The following is an 18,869-nucleotide window of genomic DNA, read 5'->3' as shown; positions in this document are numbered from 1 at the left end:
CTCCTCAGACACCAGTCATTGAAGAAGAGAGTTTTACCCTTGTGATCCCTCAGCTTTATACGAAATATGACTTATATGGGAGGGAGTACTCCAATGGTCAGTTTAGTGTCTCCTGTCCTGTCCACTTCTCTCTGCAGACGCGGCCTCTAACTTACTGCATCCCCATCGTGGGACACAGGATTTAGCAGTGACCTTGGTCTGCACAGCAGCAAGTGTCAGCAAGAGTCTTTCTGCATGCCAGTTCCTGTAGTATCTGTAAACATCAAGCGCTGTCACTACTAGAAGCAGACACTGCCTGCAAAAATGTGCTGTTAACTTCAGACAGTGCTGTTACTTAGAAGAGACTGAGCTGAAAAGCAAAATCACTGAACAGAATTAGTTCTGTTCTAACTCAAACCAAGACATCTTTTTTATCTTTTTAAGGAAGATTTATTAAAAGAAAGTATTTAGGGAGCTCTTCAGATGTATTTTGAGAAAGTTGCCGAAATTTGAATACGATCACTCAGTTGTTTGCCAAGATAATGTAGAAAACTGCAAGGGAGAGCTCTATGTAGCTCTTCAGCCGTGGTTTCTTTGGAGAGAGATATCCAGAAATTTTGTTGTATATTCTTGTTTCTAGTGCCTGTTTTTGTGGCTTCAGGCTTTGTCGTTTGTATTTCTCCTTGGATAAAACTGATTGGAAAAAGTTACATCCAGATTTCTATTATATAAGAATATTAGATTTCTTAGTAAAATCTTTGTAGATGCACATTTTCATTTGGTCTTTATCTGTTTCGGAGACACTCAAGCTCTAGAGTTATGATGTCATTATGTTTTCTATTGAAAACAGAGTTGATATACTGATTTTGTCTATTTTTCTAAGTTCTGTCTCCAAATTACACACGCAAAGTTTTCCAAAGAAAAATGTAACTTTTGTGGTAAAAGTTGCAGGATTTTTTTTTTCTAGATAAAAAAAAAAATCATTTTCCTACAGTATGCAATTAATCAGGAGAAGCTAGACTACCATGTTAGATGTTAAAAGAGCTCTATTACCTTTGAGAGGAGAAATCCTTTGATAAATCTTTTTATTTGTAGTGTATGGAAGCATACCGAAGGAGGAAGTAGGTCTGCTCTTATCCTAAATTAAATTCCGTTGTAAACCTATCATTACCTTAAAATTGCATCCTTTGAGATCCTGAATGGTTCCATACTGTGCGTAGAAATATCAGGATGTTCATCGCTGAAAAGATTACTAGCTGAATTTCAACTGACATGTTTGCATTGCTTTAACTTTTTAGGTTTGAATTCGTCTTTCAGTGCCCAGTTTGGGAGAACTATTATCTTGTCTAGCTACATCTCAGACAGATTGGCATCTTTTACATTTATACTAACAAATAGTATTTTTTCCTTCAGGGTATTTCATTAGTAAAAGCAACAGAAACGCCCAACCCTCATTAGTGACAAACATGAAGATGATTTGGGACAGTTAAGAATAAATTTACTATACCTCCTGCAGTTCTTTGGATTGGTATTTTAACTTTTCAGCTACTTTTACATTGCATGATTCCAAGTAAACTCAGTGGGGAAATGCTGAAAGATGCCAGATTCTCAGCTGTTAGCACAGGGGAAAAGGTAAACAGCGAGACTGGGGAGATACAGTTTATTATAGACCTTGGGATCTGAAGAGTTAAACTTCAGAGAAGGATGAATATCACTTTAATTTCTTCTATGCCCTTTAAATCTTCCATCTTGGATTTGCTGCATCTTAATCATAACTGTCTGACTGTGTTCAGAAGAAGAAAGGGTGTTACACAATTCAAGTGGACTTGTTTTTCTTTAAAGAGAGGTTCTTTTATGAGGAAGTTTTGGGTTTAAAATTTCAGTTTCTTGTTCTGCTTCTGAAAAGTTGGGAGCGTTGTGCTTTACTTATGTAACCTATATTTAAAACCAAATAAATTAAACCTACCACAGATTAGAGTAGGCTGGAGATGCCTGTCTGGGTAATACCAGTAAAAAATTTACTCCAGATCCTGCTTTTGACGTTGTTTGGGTTGAAAAGGTGTTCTAAATGAAAATATCTTCTATTTTGCTCTCTGAGCCACCATCTTTCTCATCTCTGAGAGACTCTAGCGTCAGACGAGATCCCTTCTTTTTTGTTCTTGTCTTTTACCTCATCCTAAGCTCTTACTGCTCCGTCCAGCTTCTTTTTGGACCTTTCAGTTTCTGCTTGCTTAAGGCAAACGTAAGGAGGGAGGCCAGCCCATGCTGATCAAAAGACTTTTGACCCTAATCATACAAAAAAGGTGCTTATGGAAAGACTAAATAGACTAACCTGTTTATTATTGAATACTTTTCAGTTTACCTTAACTAGGTTGTCTGTTTTTTCACTACTTCCTAGTGTTTATGCCCATTAGTAACACACAAATATGTGCTTTTTTAAATTTATTTGCTGTCCTTGGACATATTTATTACTGTTTTAGGAAAAAAACATATTACCCGACATACTGCAGTGTAATATCTGTTAGAGGTAAAACTTGAAAATGAGAAGTGAAATGCGTTTTTGAAGATGGGATGTTCTTGTTTTCTCAGGATGCTTGCCAATCTTACCCTGCTGAGATTCTTGTAGTAGGTCTCTTGATAAAATGATTTTTTGAATGTCTGAATTTAATTGTACTGATCTTACAGAAGTGTTCATATTATATTAACACCTAAACAGGCATGTTTTTTCTGTTAGCCAATGTGCAGTCATACTTGAAGGAGAAATACCCTGCTGGGAGGAGGGGGGGGTGTGTATCTACACACATTATATATATTTATAAATATGAGTAAACATCCATCTGGCTGTTTTAGGAGTAAAGGTTTTCATCATTTATCAAAGGAAAACCTGTGGTTGCTGTGGATATCCAAACATAAACCCCTTAGTCTGAATAATGAATGGAATTGTAGAAACTACAAGTTAATTTTCAGATACTCCCTCCCTAAGCTTCTTGTATTATATTGTCTGAAAGTCATCTGAGAGGTAGACTGAAAATACTTTTGACTTCATGGCAGCAGCAAGTATAATTGTGGTTCATGAAACCTCTGGCTAAAGCTTGAAGAAATCAAGTTGCTATGGTCTACAACAATGGCAGTTTGTTTTTGTGAGATGCCAGCAAAGACTTTTGGGGGAACTGACAGACATTTTATTTCTAAGTTACAGAGTGCAACCTAAAACAGGCCACATACTGTAAAAAAGCCTCACAGCTGAATAGAAGCCAGTAGAAAGCAAATATAGGAGCGTGAGTTGACTTTGTAGAGTAAGCCATCGTATAGTTGAGCGTTTTCATATAAATGTGGTCATCTCATGTATGTTGGCAAGAAAATACAGCATAAAGTTACATCAGTAATGGTGCCTTTCTTTAGAAAGCTCACTTTAGGCACTGCCAATGCATATACTAGTTTAACGTAACCTATTTGATTCTGTATTTTTTTTAAGCATATATAAAATCATGTTATTTCAATGGATGTGGTCAGTGCAAAGAGCTTAGACTAATGACAAAAACAGTACTGCCCTCCTCATGCCCAGTGAAGTTCTGTCCACGTGTGAGAAATTACTGTTTTCCTCATCCCATTGACATTTGCTTTGCCACACAAGTAGGTTTGAAGTCTACCTGGGCTAAATAGAAATGTATTCTTTGGTAGAGGGTTTCAGTTTTGCACTAGCGCAGGTTGTTGCTGCTGCAGCCCTTATCCTTGGACACAGAGCACTATTAGAATCTTATTTGCTGTAAACCAGTACTGATTGTGTCAGTACGACTTTAACAAAAAAGGCAAGTTTTAGTGACTTTCAGTTTTAGATAGTAAGATTTTAGTGACCCAGCAGTTGTTGAGGTCAGCAGTGAAAGAATGGGACTTGTCAGCACAGGTAAAGAGCAGAAATTTGTGGGCCTGAACCTTTAGATTCATAGTGCCCAAGACAACCAAAGTAGCAGCTGAATGGAAGCCAACTGCCAAAGACAGAACTAGAATTTTAAAAAATGGTCAAGCAAAAAGAAACTGTTGTATATTCCAGATAAATTCAACTCCTATGTGCAGAGAATTCTTCTTTAAAAAGATTGCAGAGAGTGTGGAGGACTTCTGGTTTGTGGCATATGCACAAACCTTTGCTCCTCTATATCTTAGAATTATATTCAGATGAACTGGTCAGACTAGAAGCTGGAACAGGTACAAGTGTGGTTATTCTTTGAGCATGAACATTCTGAGAGGGGCCTATTTCTTTCAGTTTAGTCAGCAGACTAAATCCTATCCTGTTCCTGTGAGTTGCTGTGGATTTTTTTGTAGCTGTATTTTGTTAGATACAAATGGAGCTTAGGGGTCTACATGGCTCCCAAGGGTATCCCTCAGTGTTGTTGATGGTAAGAGCTGGGTTTTTTTGGCTGCAGTAGTGCGTCAGTTTCCTAAGGGATTCCCAAGAGACTTCAACCTCTTGTTATTTCTCATGGTGAAAGGGGTAAAACATGACTAGGTTTGAGCAAACATGATCAAACACTGCTTTTGGTTTAGGTTGGGAAGGTCATCTGCCCACCAGTGCCCATTCCTGTCACTATGTATCAGGTCATTTCTACACTTTTGAAAGAAGCATTTCAAGTAACCAATCTTGTTCTTACAGAAGGCTGACGGACTAAGAGGTCTGGATTCCATTCTAAGTAGGATTTGTCTATACGATATTGAATAAAGTGTCCTCAGTGGGATTATTGTAAAGCTGTGAAGGGGCACGATCTAGGTGCATACTCCCTGTTGAAAAGGGTACAGGAGTCATTTGTGTAACCTAATCTTATTTTAAATCACTCTTGACATTGGCTTCACATCTGAAGAGATGGGATAACACAGCTTCCATGTCTTAACCCATTGTTTATCTTTTCTGTATGTTGCAAACTCTTTAGAATGTCACTCAGCTAAAGGTGAAGAACCAGGCAAAAAATCTGCTACATTAAGCATGATATTTGGTAGACCTAAATTCTGACTCAAAGACTGCTCTTCTGATGTTTGTTGCAAGAAAATGTTTACTTTAGAATGAAAACAAAAATCTGAAGTATTCTTATGAGATGTTCTACATCTACTAGCTGTATAAGTAATTCACACTGTTCCCCAAGAACAAATTTTCTCTTGTCAAATGCAACATTCTCCTAATACAGAAAAGACTGGGACCACACAAGGAATGCAGTGTGCAGTACGTAAAAGATAGTTTGAGAAATGAAAGAACTGTCCCTTTTTTTTTTTTCTTCCAGAAATGACCACAGATTTAATTTTGTGTTTGGACATTTAACAAAATTGTAATTCCTACCGGGTCCTGCACTTGGGCCACAACAACCCCCTGTAGTGTTACAGGATTGGGGAAGCGTAGCTGGAAAGCTGCCTGTCAGAAAAGGACCCGGAGTTGATGGTTGACAACCGGCTGAACATGACCCAGGAGTGTGCCCAGGTGGCCAAGAAGACCAACAGCATCCCGGCTTGTATGAGCAATGGTGTGGCCAGCAGGAGGAGAGAAGCGATTGTCCCCTTGAACAAAGCACTGGTGAAATTGTACCTGGAATAGTGTGTCCAGTTGTGGGCCTCTCACTTCAAGAAGGACATTTTGGTGCTGAGCCATGTCCAGAGAAGGGCAGCGAAGCTGGTGAAGGGTCTAGAGCACAAGTCTTGTGAGTAGTGGCTGAGGGAACTGGGGTTGTTTAGCCTGTAGAAAAGGGGGCTGAGGGGAGACCTTATTGCTCTGTAACAGCTCCCTGAAAGGAGGCTGTAGTGAGGTGGGGGTTGACTGTTCTCCCATGCTACAAGTGACGAGACTAGAGGAAATGGCCTCAAGTTGTGCCAGGGGAGGTTTAGGTTGGATATTAGGAAAAATTTCTTCACCCAAAGGGTTGTAAATCATTGGAACAGGCTGCCCAGGGAGGTGGTGGAGTCATCATCCCTTGAAGTGTTTAAAAGACGTGTAGAGGTGGCACTGAGGGACATGGTTTAGGGATCCTGGCAGCACACGTTGTATGGTTGGACTCAATGATCTTGAAGATCTCTTCCAACCAGATGATTCTGCAATAGTATATTTCATGTTGCTGATTCCATGATTTAAGGATGCAAATACTTTAGTGCATCTGCAGAATAATTAAAATACTGAAATTCAGAGTTCGGGGGGGAGTATTAATTTTCTCGAGAGTATATAAAGTGCTGAAGAAGATTTGCAGAGATGTAAATATGAAGTCTGTTCTTTCATATCTCACTTCTACTCAGCTCCGCTAAGTGACAATTGGCATCAGTAAGAAACGTGTGATGTACAGGGTCCCTCCTAAAGCTGGAGGAGGTGTAACAGAATTATACAGAATGCAATAAGGTGTTTTCAAATGTTACATTTTAATATTTCCAATCCCTTGAGAAGAGTAATCTCTGTCAGCACTAACTCATGCATGTAAAAGTGAGGAATTAAAGTTAATAACTGTATTTCTAAACCAAATATTGTCATATTTGTCTTCGGCCCTAATCCTCTTTGTGGATTTTAATCCATGACAGGCTTGAATTCTTGAAAGTGGTTCTTTAGTTACCAGGAGTACCAAAAATTATAATATTTCACTGCTTTTATAGTTGAAACAGCTCGCTTGATTTTTCTGTAGACTTCCTTTTGAAAAATTCCCCTCTGGGCTGAGATGGAGCACTAGAAATTTGAGACCCAAAGGTTTTTATTTTTTTAAATAAACCTGGGAGTGGTTAAAAAATATTGTTGAGAATGGAATGCCTTCTACAACCACCTTATCATATTTCAGTCTGTTTTCTTGACATTGTTTCCTCTATGCCTCCAAAGAATGTTCAGATGTCATATGGCCAATGCTTTGCATAATGCATTTTTCTGTTGTCCCATTTTCAGTCACTATTTTTTTATTAAAACAAGCTATAACTTCAGCTCGTGAATGCATTGTCCTATGTAGGTCTTTCCTGATCCTTAAATAGTTTTCCCTTGCTTCCCCAGTTCTTTTAGACTTTGTTCTTTCTACTTCTGAAATTATTTCCAAAATCTAACCTTCTCACTAAGAAAATATTTGCAGTCCATTTCACTGATTTTTTTTTTTTTATTTTATTTTTTTTGTTGTCTTTTGGTGTTCTGAGATTTCTGGAAGGAGATGCAACCATTTCTTGAAATTGTAGCAGATATAATGGCTATTTTGCCAAACATGGGAGAAAAACCTTAGTTAGTTGTAACTTAGGTGCATCTTTCAAAACACTCATTTAGTTAGCCATTGTTATTTTTGGATGCATACTGGACATAATCTGATGTCTATGAGACTGGAACTAGAGTTTCATTGTCCTTCATTGTTTTGATTATTTGTCATAAAATTGAAATTTGAAATTACCAAAAGCAGCAAGGATAGGTGTTATGCCACATAAGTTATTTAGAGACACTAAATCAATAAAATAGTCAAGTACAAGGCTGAAAGATACGGTGGCATACAGATCCTTGCTGAATCTTTATGAATGGATGAATCTCTAGAGATGATGAATAGAAAAAGAGCTATTCAAATTGTGAGTCAGCTTATCTTATCGTCTACCTTAGAGTGATAAACTGTAATTAGCTTGACCACACCTCGGGTATTAGTTAGGTTGGGTTTTTAAGTCTAGTGCCAAATTTTTTGAAAGTTTTACTTCCATAATTTCCATTTTAAAGCATTTTAGAAAAGCTGCTTATTTCTATCTGTATGCATATAAATGTGCATGAATATATTTGTGTGTAGGTGGAGCTTTTTTCTTTACATGTCCAAGGAAATTCAAAAATTACTACAGTCTGCCTGATATTTAATCAGTTTGTGAATGCAATTACCATTCTTCTATGCTTTGGTGCTTTACATCTCAATGTTTGTGGTAGGTTTTAATAGTAATTTTATACATGAGTTTCATCTTAATGGAATTTTGCATTTTTTTCTGCACCTGGGAAAAGAAGATAAGCTAAGGCATAGGTAACAGCAATTGAAGCTTTTTCTTTTTAATGTAATAACCTGCTAACTCTCTGGTAGCTCTTAGAGATAACTAGCAGATTTAGTTGTCATGAATACTTAAAATGGGATTAGTGTAACAGAAAGGACTGTAAGAACAGACATTAGCCTGAGATTGATCAAGAGTGTGATTCTGTTTAAACCCAGATGATTTATAGCTACTCATAAATTACAGGTTTCTATTAAAAATGTAAGTCATAATTTTAAAAGGAAAATGGCAGCCTAAGCAGCAAAAATGAATGTGTCATATTCATGGTTTGAAGCTAGTATTACAAGTCTGAGTATAGGAAAAAGGAAAATAAACTAGAGGTTATGGCTTCATCTTTTTTTTTAAAGTTCTTTAAGTTTTGGCATAAGAGACTTGATAGTAAAAATAGACTAACATAGCTAAACATGTACTATGGCATTTGTACCTCTGGAGTACTGGACTAAAGTTTCGTGTTTAGTTTCATGGTATAGTAGGTGTGTTTTCAGTCCCACAGATCATGAAAAGAGGCACATAGAACATGGATTAGTTGTTGTTTATCTGGCAGACATTAGACTAATAACAAGCTGAGTATGTAATACTGTTCAGTGGCATCTTGTGTGATCTGTTAACCTAGAAATACAAGTGATCTGGGGAGAAAAATCCCCACATTGCTCTAGATGAGTAATGTCTTAGTAACCCAAATTGCTGAAGTAGTAAACAGCACTTTAATGAATAATAATCTATAGTGAAAATCAGTGTTTGGAAACAATTCTAAACAAACCTAAACCAGAAGCAAATCACAGGCTGTAATTTGAGCTATTTACCCACTGGAACAGTTTTGAGGAACACAGTGGAATCTCCCAATCAACATTGGATGACTTTCAGAAGAAAAGTGTGAAAATATCTTATACATGGAACAGAATTGGTGGGCTTGATTTCAAGAGTGCCTTACCTTTGGTCGTCTGTGTTTATTGCAGAAGTGTTGGGCAAAAGAGGTGTAATCTTCAATTCTGTTCTTGAAATTGTTTGTTGCCCATAGATACTTAGATACTGTCACTGAAAGTTAGGCGTGTCGTATCTCGTGTATGTCCGTTGATTATACAGATGGTATCAGCCCCTTTCTAAAGAAACCTGTATCCCACAAGGCGCACTTTAAGAAATTGATTCATCATTACAGAAGATGGGTAGGTCCTTCAGAGGCTGATATAAATAGAGGTAGCCAGAAAGATGGTGTTTGTCTGCTAAAGGAAGAGATAACTACTGGTGTGGGAGGGTAGTGAAGGATTGGGAACTGGAAGAAAATATTTAATGTACAGTTTTCTGCTGTGGATGTTTCCTAACCTGTGTAGGCTGTGAATTACAGAGAATGTTGCCTTGGAATCGAAACTATTTTGATTATTTTAAAGAGTAGTTTTGCCTACTTTTCTGTTCTGATATGGTATCATTTGAGATCTTTCTCTGGCCAAGCAATGTTCAGAGTGGAATCCAAGCTGCAAACCCCAGTACAGGTTTCAGAGGATAGGCTTTCTGTCTTTAACAAAATATTTTATGCAAGCGGATTTGCATGGAGAGTACTAGCAGTAAACATCATCAGCCGACCCTGGTCTTCCTGTCCCAGTTAAGGAATAGGATAGGGCTGGCTGCAGACATCTGGTTTAACGCATTTCCAGTGAAGCTTTGCTGCCACGTAGTGGTGAAGATTGACGCTTGTTCGGCGGTGGATGGTCCAACCCTCCTGATCTCTTGGACCAGGTGAGAGTTAACCTGTTGCAGAAATGACCCTCTGCTTTAGGTTCCCCAGTGTTACAAATCTTATCCCTAAAATGTATGATCAGGAATAAATGCCTCTTCCAGCACCCAATGATGCCTCTCCACCTTGGAGGCTTCTAGATTAGGTGAGTTGTGCTGTGTCTGCTCTGCAAGAGCTAGATAAAGCAGGGGAAGAAAGGACACTGAGAGCTGATACAGCACTGCCTGTCTATAGCATTTAAACCCAGAATGTGGAGTCTGCAGTCGTAGGTGATAATAACTGCTATGGAATAAATACAAACAAAGGCAACCAAAATATTTTAGACCTTTTTATTCTAACTTGTAGGCAGAGTATTTTGAGTTTGTAAAGGCTGAATTTCTGAAGTTTTCTGATGCTGATAGTTTACTATCAGGTATAAATAGAGTCCAAAACTTTAATTCTAAAATTTAGTTCCTTTAAAATAAGTAAATAAATTAAGTTAAAACCTTTAGTTCATTATTATCTGTCTTAAGCACAAATAAAAATTACCTAAGAAAGTTAAAGGAGTTGTAAGGCATTGCTGTCATCTTATACAGTTTCTAGGACTTCACAGAACTGCTAAAACCCCCAACAGGAAGAAGCTTGCAGAACTTCGTAAGCAATTTGACTGACTGTAAGGGACCAAAATCCTGACTCTTTCTACTATATGTGGTCATCGTGACACATTTATCTGAACTGTGATTTAACAGTTGTGGTAGCTCTCTGGAGACCTCTTTAATGGTGAGAAGAATTACCTTCAAGTTGCTGTGAAGCAACAGTACTTAAAAGGACTGAAAGACTTGGAAGTGGTTTATGTCTTTTCAGTGTGGTCCAGTCAGGTCTGTAAATGGAAGTGATTCTTCTAACATGATGCTATTCTAACAGGATATTTCATTCCTGTGTACAGAAATTTTAGTGATACTTGGATTACTTGTTGAAGACCAAAAAGAAATATGATTAACAAGACTTGTTTGTTTTGGTTGGTGGTTTGTTGGGTTTTTTTTAAGCCCTGTAAACAGTTGGATGGCTTTAGCTGTTACATAAACAGCCCATTTGACTAGGGTTCCAACCCTAGGGTTGTCTTGCTTGATAAGGCTTTATATCTCTTCTTATATTTGATTAAAATGAAGTTAATATTTAAATAGTCAAAAATCTGATTTAAATGAGATAATAGAATTGAGCAAAGAATATCCTCTTTTTTTCATTAGGCCAAATGACTCTGAAGGAAGAGAGATTCCTAAGTAACCATTTAATTATTGAAAGTCAACTGTAGTACCAGACATAGTCTAACTAGAAAAAAAAGTATCTACAATATGTAATAAATCAAACTCTCCACCAAGGGTGTTATATTTAGAAATTCCTCAGCATTAAGAAGTATCAAAGGGACTTAAGATAGCAGATGTATGTTCTCCTTGACACCACTCTTCAGTACCCTATATTAGTTAAAGATAACCGTAAAAACTACTCGTCTTTTTCTAGCAACATACTTTCATCATTACTTACCCTACCTTGTTGGATTCAAACTTCATTAATGATTATGTCTACTGTCTTCCATCCGTAGAAACCACATTGTTTTATGCAACAGTTCATACAGGTCCTGACGGCTGCAATAGACTTGTCAATAACATTTAGTCAAAGTTGGACCTAGTAATACGTGAATGAAAGATGAATGCTGTCTTTGGGACGTGGTTTCTTAAGTCCTTCTGTCCAGTAGTGCATTGCAATAGGATATTGATTAGTGACTCCTGACAGTATGCAGTTGTATTTTCATACACCATTAAACTTACAAAACAGTCACTGTGCTGTAGCTAGCATTCGCTCTAGCTACCTCTTATAGCAGAATCCATATGAAAAGAAACAAGGAAATTGTGAAGAGTTCCCTTTGCAGTCAATGGCAAATCTTACACAGCATTTAGTAGCATAGATTTTCATAGTTCATTTTGATTCCAGGTAGTAAAATTTTTCACCCTCTAGGGCAGATTGCCAGCACATTTTCTCCACCTCTTTTCCTTTTTCCCTGTGTGTCCTCCTCTGTGAAGCCAAGGAGTTTACGACCAGAAGAGTTTAGATGATAAACTGTAAATTGCTGTATGAAGATGTTTGCCCAAATACGGAACACAGGGCAAGCTGATTCAGTTTTGTTATTGTTTCTATAAGTCAAAATAACACAGGAATCCGATAGCATACACTACTGAAGGATTTTGTAAATAGAGTTGCTATAAATGGGTAAAAGTGTCTGCTTTCATCCCCTAGACACAGGTAGTCTAGTAATGAGGCTCCTGCAAAATAAAATGAATTTTTTTGTTTTGTATGTCCTCTACACTGTGGCATAAAACTGCACACATAGAACTGTGGCAAAGAAATTGTAATCTTCACTTGTCTGAAATATTTAGTAATCTGAGAGTGCAGTATGTCCTGTTGGAAAAAGCTAGACAAGTCTACGCAATCTACTGTGCTTGCTCTATTTCTTTCCTTTTGTTGTTTCACAACAAACAGGCTCATGCTCTTCTTTGTAGTAACTATGGAAACTTTAGAAGCTCTCTTTCTAAAGCTGAGCATACAATAAAATGCTTAAAGTGTTGGTAGGATTAGAGACTCTAGAAAATGTTTAATTTTCTCTCTATCTTTGGAGAGGAGCAAGAGGGTAATGTGAACATTAGCTGGGGACTAGCTTTAATCTCTGCTGACACTTATGTCTGTCTAGGTCTGCACACAGCCATCCAAAGGTCTTAGCCTCACACAGCATGTGAACAAGGGAAGTCGTGCATATTCATGACTGAATTTACAATGGAAAACCTACATATAGAACAGAGTTTTTCAGTGAGTGAAAACGTTATTGAAACCATTTTGCAGCTTCAGCTACAGTAGTCAATAATGATAAATGCCATAATGATGATAGAGTTCATACGACAATGGGGATGTCTTAGATATTATTTAAGCATGAATGGATATGATAATAGGAAAACATCATTTACTGGGGGGTTTAGCAGTGGTTTTGTGATGAAGGACATAAAGATGATGATAACAGGATTATTCCCAAGACTAATAAAAAAAAAACTACTTTTTTCTCTGTGTGGCTCTTTGCATGATTGAGAACTGTCGGTCTGTGAAAATTATTTCTATTTTTTAGGAGGTATTCTTGTATGCAAGTGCAGTATTTTATGAAGAGCTCTATTTTAGGAGCACAACAAGACAAGTCTGCTCCCCATCCCAGGAGTATGGTAGTGTGTTTCTCACAGTCCATTGGGATATTTTCATGTTGCTTTCTCATGAAACACCCTAAATCAGACCTCAGAAAGACCTGCTAGGTATCAGCTTTTGTTCAGTGCTCTCATCGGCTTCCATACCTTACTATTCTGAAATTTATTCTCACCATTGCAGCTGATGAGTGAGATTCTGTACATACATGGGTTTGTTTCTTTGATATTTTATTTTTGTTTTATATACTCAAATGTAACCTTCAGTGGAAATATTCAGTTTGTGTAACTTAAATGTAGCTTGGCACTTGTCTTTTCACTTAACTGTAGTAGTGATGTGCTGACAGAAGAGAATACATTAATGTTCTCTGTCATGTTCACCTATTAAGGCTTTGATGTGATACGTACTTTTTTTTTTCTTAATTTCTCTCCTCTGTCACTATCTTATGCCAGAATTTTTTAAATGAAGGTGTTCAGCATGTTTCCTGACAAAGTCTGAAGAACTCGGACAGAAAAAAACCAAACCCTGTAATTGTTACTGCTTTGCCATTTTTTGTTTTCAGTTCTGGGCTGTTTGAACGGGAGAATAAATAGAAGTTTCTATTAAAAGGCAGGGGGCTCTTTCACTGATGCACACCAATGCAGGATTGTTCCCTAGTGTGTATGTTTCCTGTGATGTTTGTCCAAGCTGCTCTTCATTTAAACCCTTCTCTCTCTGATGATGGTTCCTTGTGTGCTTTTTATTTCAGTCCCTTCTCTATTCTCTTTTGGCATCTAAGTAGCGCTGTGGTTATATATAGTCATGATTTTTTTTGTCTCCTGTATTCTTAGTTTATCGCTTCCCTTTTCTTAACATGTAAACTTGCGAAGGCAGGACCTAGTCCTATATTAAGAAAGCTGCTCCTGCTGTATGCCGTTGTCCATCCACATTGTCTTTTGCATCCAGCAACCCAGCAGGAGAGACTGCCTCTGCTGGAAGCGTGTAAGCCTACTTGGAGGTGGCAGCAAGGTAGGCACAGTGGTTAGCGTAGGGTGCACAGAGAAATGACAAGACTGCCACTGTAAGAATGTGCATGCAGTCATACTGGATTTTCCAAATGCTGTCATGATAGACTCTGTGAGGAAAGTCCGGTTCCTGCATTTTATTCTTTTGGCTGAAATTCCCAGCTTCCACAATTGAGGAGTTTTCCCCTCCACTCATCCCCTCGGCAAATGCCCATAAGAACACTATCTCATCTCTGTGCTCAGGTTTTGTCCAACCCAAAAGACTTCGAAGAGATGAGTAAATTATGCATATTCTTCTGCTGGATGTGAAGCTACATGTAGTAAATAATTGGTGCCCTGCAGGCAAACCACTTTTATGTGGTTCAGAATGGCTTGCCTCTCGTATGGGTAACTTGGGAAGGATTGTATCATAACATAGCTTTTCAGCTGCAGAATTGGGGCTAACATCTCTGACACTTCATAAAATGAACACTGTAGTTCACTGGGAAGATGCCTGACTGATGATCCTGGGAATTTAAATCCTTTGTCTATGGCCCTGACATGTGCCTCAATCCTGGCCTCAAGGGACCACCTTAGAAGGTGAATAAGTTGCAGCTTGTGCCTGTTTAAATGTGAGCAGGAGCTGCCTGCTGGTGATTTTAGCATCTGTTCTGTTGGCAAGCTTGTGGAAGCACCCAGGCACAAAGAACTGAGTTTAGATAACATTAGAATCTAAATGTTTTTTTCCCCCACATTATTGTGCTATTTTCAGTTATTAACCTGGATAAAATGTGTTTTTCTTTTTCTATATTTCTTCAACTTGTGCAGTGAAAATAATACTTGTCGTCTTTCTTGTACCTGATTTTGTTTGCCAGTTCTTGGAAGTGCAGCATTGAAGTGTTTGGATCATAAACACAGTGATTGACTTTTTTCTTTTTTTTTAATTTGACTAAGAAGATTATTGAAACATTTCCATTAACTGTAATTTTGGTCTTAAACAATATGTCTTTTTAATTCCTGCAGTTAATTTATGGTTTTTGTTTTGTTTTTAATTCAAGATAAAACCTGGTAAACTTGCCTGAAGTCAATGGGCATACCTCATTTAAACTTAAATTACCTTGTGTGCAAATATTTCCAGGTTCAGAATCATTGCCTGTAAGTGTCTTTTTCTAACTCTTGATTTCTGCTGTTTTCCTGGGTCTGAGGGTTTGAGGGAGGCGGATGGCAAGGGGAGGTGAATGCAGTAATTAATTAAAATAAGCATTGTTTCATATTTACATGAGTAAATGATCCTTAACTTTGACCAACAGTTGTGAACCAGTGGGCAGTATATGCTATCCGAAATCTGACTGAACAGAATGAGAGAAACCAAGAGGTTGTTGCACGGATGGAGGAGAAGGGGTTGGCAGATAATTCTGCCCTTGAGAGTATGGGTTTACAGGCAGAGAAACAAGATGACAAGTTAATTCTGAGATCTGTCAGGAAAAAGCCTTCGTGAACAAAAACTTAAGAACAGTCAAATCATTAAAAGAGGATTTCTCTTTTAAAATGTTTTTCTGCACTCAGACAATCAAGATTTCTTCAGTTTTATTTCAGTCTGCAGGAAGAGTTGTGTTCGTTCTCAGAAAAACTGCCAAATGATACTTCTGCCTCACTGTTGTAAAAAGCAACACCTGCACATTTTCCAAATACCTAGGTAAATTAATCTATAGGAAAAGTTCCTGCTTTTCAGATAGTTGAAAATTCATTACTTTCTTGTTTCATTATTAGAAAGAAGATGTCCTGTGTACCATATTGAGTTGTTATAATTTCCATTGCCGAACCTGGAGAATAACTATCATTAAACACTCAACAAAGAAATAACCGCTTTGCAGCCCGACTTCTCTGTATAAAAGATCTGTGCTAAATCGGTGCTGAAGATGAAAGTTACTCGTTTTTAGTCATGGTGCTTAAGTATCCCTGCTTATATGAGGATCAGTGAAACATTGGATGTTCGTAACTATTTGGTGAATGAAACACATCATGTCTTCTGTGTATTTAAATTATCGGTAAATTTTTTTTTCTACCTTGTTTCCTTTCAGTCTTCATGACAGGTATATTAAAAACAAAGCTGAAGCTGTTGTGGCAACAGATGCTACATTCCTTTGCATTGAGGCATGTCTCTGTTTTGGAGACTTGGGTGTTTGTTTGAATTTTATTTGTTCCTTTGGATGGTAAGTCAGCCCACTTTCCTTTTATTTTGGACTTCTCATGGGTTTTCTGAACTCTGGCAGATTGCTGAAGAGGTAGTTTCTCACTGTGATTAATTCTAGCAGTTTCTTTTCACCCCTCTGCCTTTCCAAAACATTGACAAAACTCATTTCCAGTTAATTAATTCAAGAGAGGCAAAAGAATGGAAGGCCCTGCCTCCTCATTTTGGGTACCCTCCTATATTGTTGTTGGACCCTGCCACTGTGGAATGTGGCATGAATGAGAAGGGGGGAGAAAGGGCGGTGAAGAAAGGGCAGGGAGGGCATGGTTAACTCCGTGTGTGCCATAGCTTTACTCTGGTAGCCAAGAAATGTAATCCCCCTTGCATAAGAATTACAGCATAATATTACTAGCGCTTGTGTATCATTGCTGTCATTTGGTTATCTTCACTTGGGTCTGACAGGGAGGTCCCAGAAAAGCTGAATTGTTCATGTGGTTGTTGTCACTTAATCCCATTCTTACATGGAAAGGCAGGTTTATGTCTTAAAACCACATATACGTGTAACAGAAGTTCAGCCAAGTGCATCAGCTTTTGCTCCTCCAGTTTGTTGATGTAACAATGGAAAACAAACCCACATGGTACTTTGAGCTCTAAGAAATACATAGTAATACTTAAAACTGATGGTGAGTACAGCCAGCCTACTAAGATCTTTTCAGGTTAGTCATAAGATTTCAATTTCTACCAGGTGGGGCTATGGAATAGTGGGATTTTAGCCACCTGTTGTTTTTAAAGGCAATGATATCAAACTGCTGTCTTTAACCATTTATTACCAAAAGGATGTATATAAAGGGAGAGTGACTTCTTACTTCAAAAGCAAATGGGGGAGAAAACTGTAAATTGTTTTAACAAAAAACAAATATGAATATAAGCAGAGTGCTTTATTTGCCTTTTAAAAATAATTTGACATGAACATTTCAGCAGGTATTAAGAACTGTTTTGTTTAAGAGCTGATTTATAAAGTCATTTCTTGTACACGTAGCTGCCTTTTACCAGCCGAAGGGAAAAGGATGTATATTTTGGGTTCTTCATGAGGACACGGTTTATCAGATTGTGGTTTCTCAATGATTTCCATCAGCCTTAATTCTTGTACTTAAGCCAGAATTCATTTAGCAGTTCAATTACATAAGATTTGTCACGTAACATTTGTAACTGGTTATCTCCATAACAAAATGGAAAATTCATACTTCTGGCAACTAAATGGCAAAAATAAAGAAATCTACTCTTAAAAAAAAAAAACATACATCAAATGGAAAACAGCACCTGGAAATAAAGCGAAGTCATTTTCAATTGAGTAATTATAAAATTCCAAACATTTTTATTTTAGCGCCACTACTTCGGAAACACGTTAGATAATTTCACGAAGTGAGAAAAACCATAATTATCCTGAACAGAAAACAGACTTTCTATGTAAGGGAAAAAATGCAAAGAATTTCCTATTATTTAGGGTAATAAAGAGTTAAAATCCTGTTCACAAAGCAAATCCAGAAAGAATTTTGGTTGTGGAAGAAGCAGTGGGAGTCCCTTTTTTCCTTTTAAGCAATTGGGAATAGACAGGGTTGGTTGGGTTTTTTTTAACTTGATGGTTGTATACCCACCAATGGAATATGCACAAACCCATAAATATAAGCCAAATAATGACAAACACAAATAAATAAAAGAGATTTGTGTGTTTCAGTACATAGTGGAGCAATAGCTATGTTTTCTAAATGGGAAATGTAGGGCTTTCATAGTGGAGAACATGCTGATTACTGTATTGTGAGTGGCTGGCTTTTGATTTTCCTAGATGGATTAATTCTCAGAACACAACAGCTTCCCTGTCCTCCCCCAGTGGAGTCCCAGTCTCCAATAGGCTTGGTTTATATGCCAGGGGATTAATACAACACAGCAATCACTCATAAAAAGCAAGCTTTAGTGAGTTTGTAAAGGGGCAGAATAGTCAGATCAAGTCTTGTGACCATCTTACTGCCTTCGAGTGCTTTCAAACAAAAGTGATCAGATCTTTTTTCTTTTAAGGTCTATTTTTTATTAAAAGGGAATAGAGAGTTGGTTTTTCATCATGAGTGGACAGATTTTTTTAAAGAGCTTTCTTGCAAATTGTGAGAAATAAACACTTGCAAAGTTCTGAATTTTTACCCCTTCTAATAATTGAGGTTATTTTGCCTAAAGTAATTGTAAAGCACATTTTTTAATGCAACCAACAAAACCCCAAATCTCAGGCAGTTAATGCTATTGTGGCAATCTTTATTTAGCAGTTGATTTTATATTTTGAGGTTGATGTGGTTGCACAGCGAGACCCCAGAAAAACTCCCCTTTATTTGCAAGTGAAAAAGTACTAAAAATGTGAGGCTGTACCCAAAATCACCTTAGATCTTTGTACCTAACCTTACCTATATCATTGTTTTATGTTGACTTAGAATTTGCTGTCTTCTTGCAGTACTCTTAAGCAGACTTCTTCACGTTAAATGGGTGGGGGTGTGCGGGGGCGTGTGTGTGAGTGAGTCATGAAGTAGTGCAGAACAAGGCATTTTCCCTTGCCTTTTCCCTTCCTTCTTAAAATCCCTAAGGATTCCTTAGGCAGTGTCCACCCCTTTGGTGTGTGGAGGTGGGAGCCGGGGGTGGGGAGGGAGGCGCGCTGAGAGCCGGGGTTTTCGTGGGGTTGCGTGGCACCGGCGTCCGGCCGCGGCGTGGGTGCGTTCCGCGGTGGCGCCCG

General features: G+C 37.9%; 1 protein-coding gene across 1 annotated transcript in view; it reads left to right on the top strand.

Moving 5' to 3' along the window:
• ATXN10 (ataxin 10) overlaps positions 1-15,406 on the top strand; it is a 70,798-nt gene extending 55,392 nt beyond the window's left edge. The window contains exon 11 of the mRNA XM_010139620.1: positions 15,219-15,406. Within this exon, the coding sequence (XP_010137922.1) occupies positions 15,219-15,406 (188 nt within the window). The remainder of the gene's footprint in view (positions 1-15,218) is intronic.
• Positions 15,407-18,869: the final 3,463 nt, after the last annotated feature.

Source organism: Buceros rhinoceros, unplaced genomic scaffold (assembly GCF_000710305.1).
Source record: "Buceros rhinoceros silvestris isolate BGI_N320 unplaced genomic scaffold, ASM71030v1 scaffold2737, whole genome shotgun sequence".
In the NCBI taxonomy this organism is placed as follows: Eukaryota; Metazoa; Chordata; class Aves; order Bucerotiformes; family Bucerotidae; genus Buceros; species Buceros rhinoceros.
Note: the sequence above shows the minus strand (reverse complement) of the source record. Positions and strands in the feature narration are given on the sequence as shown.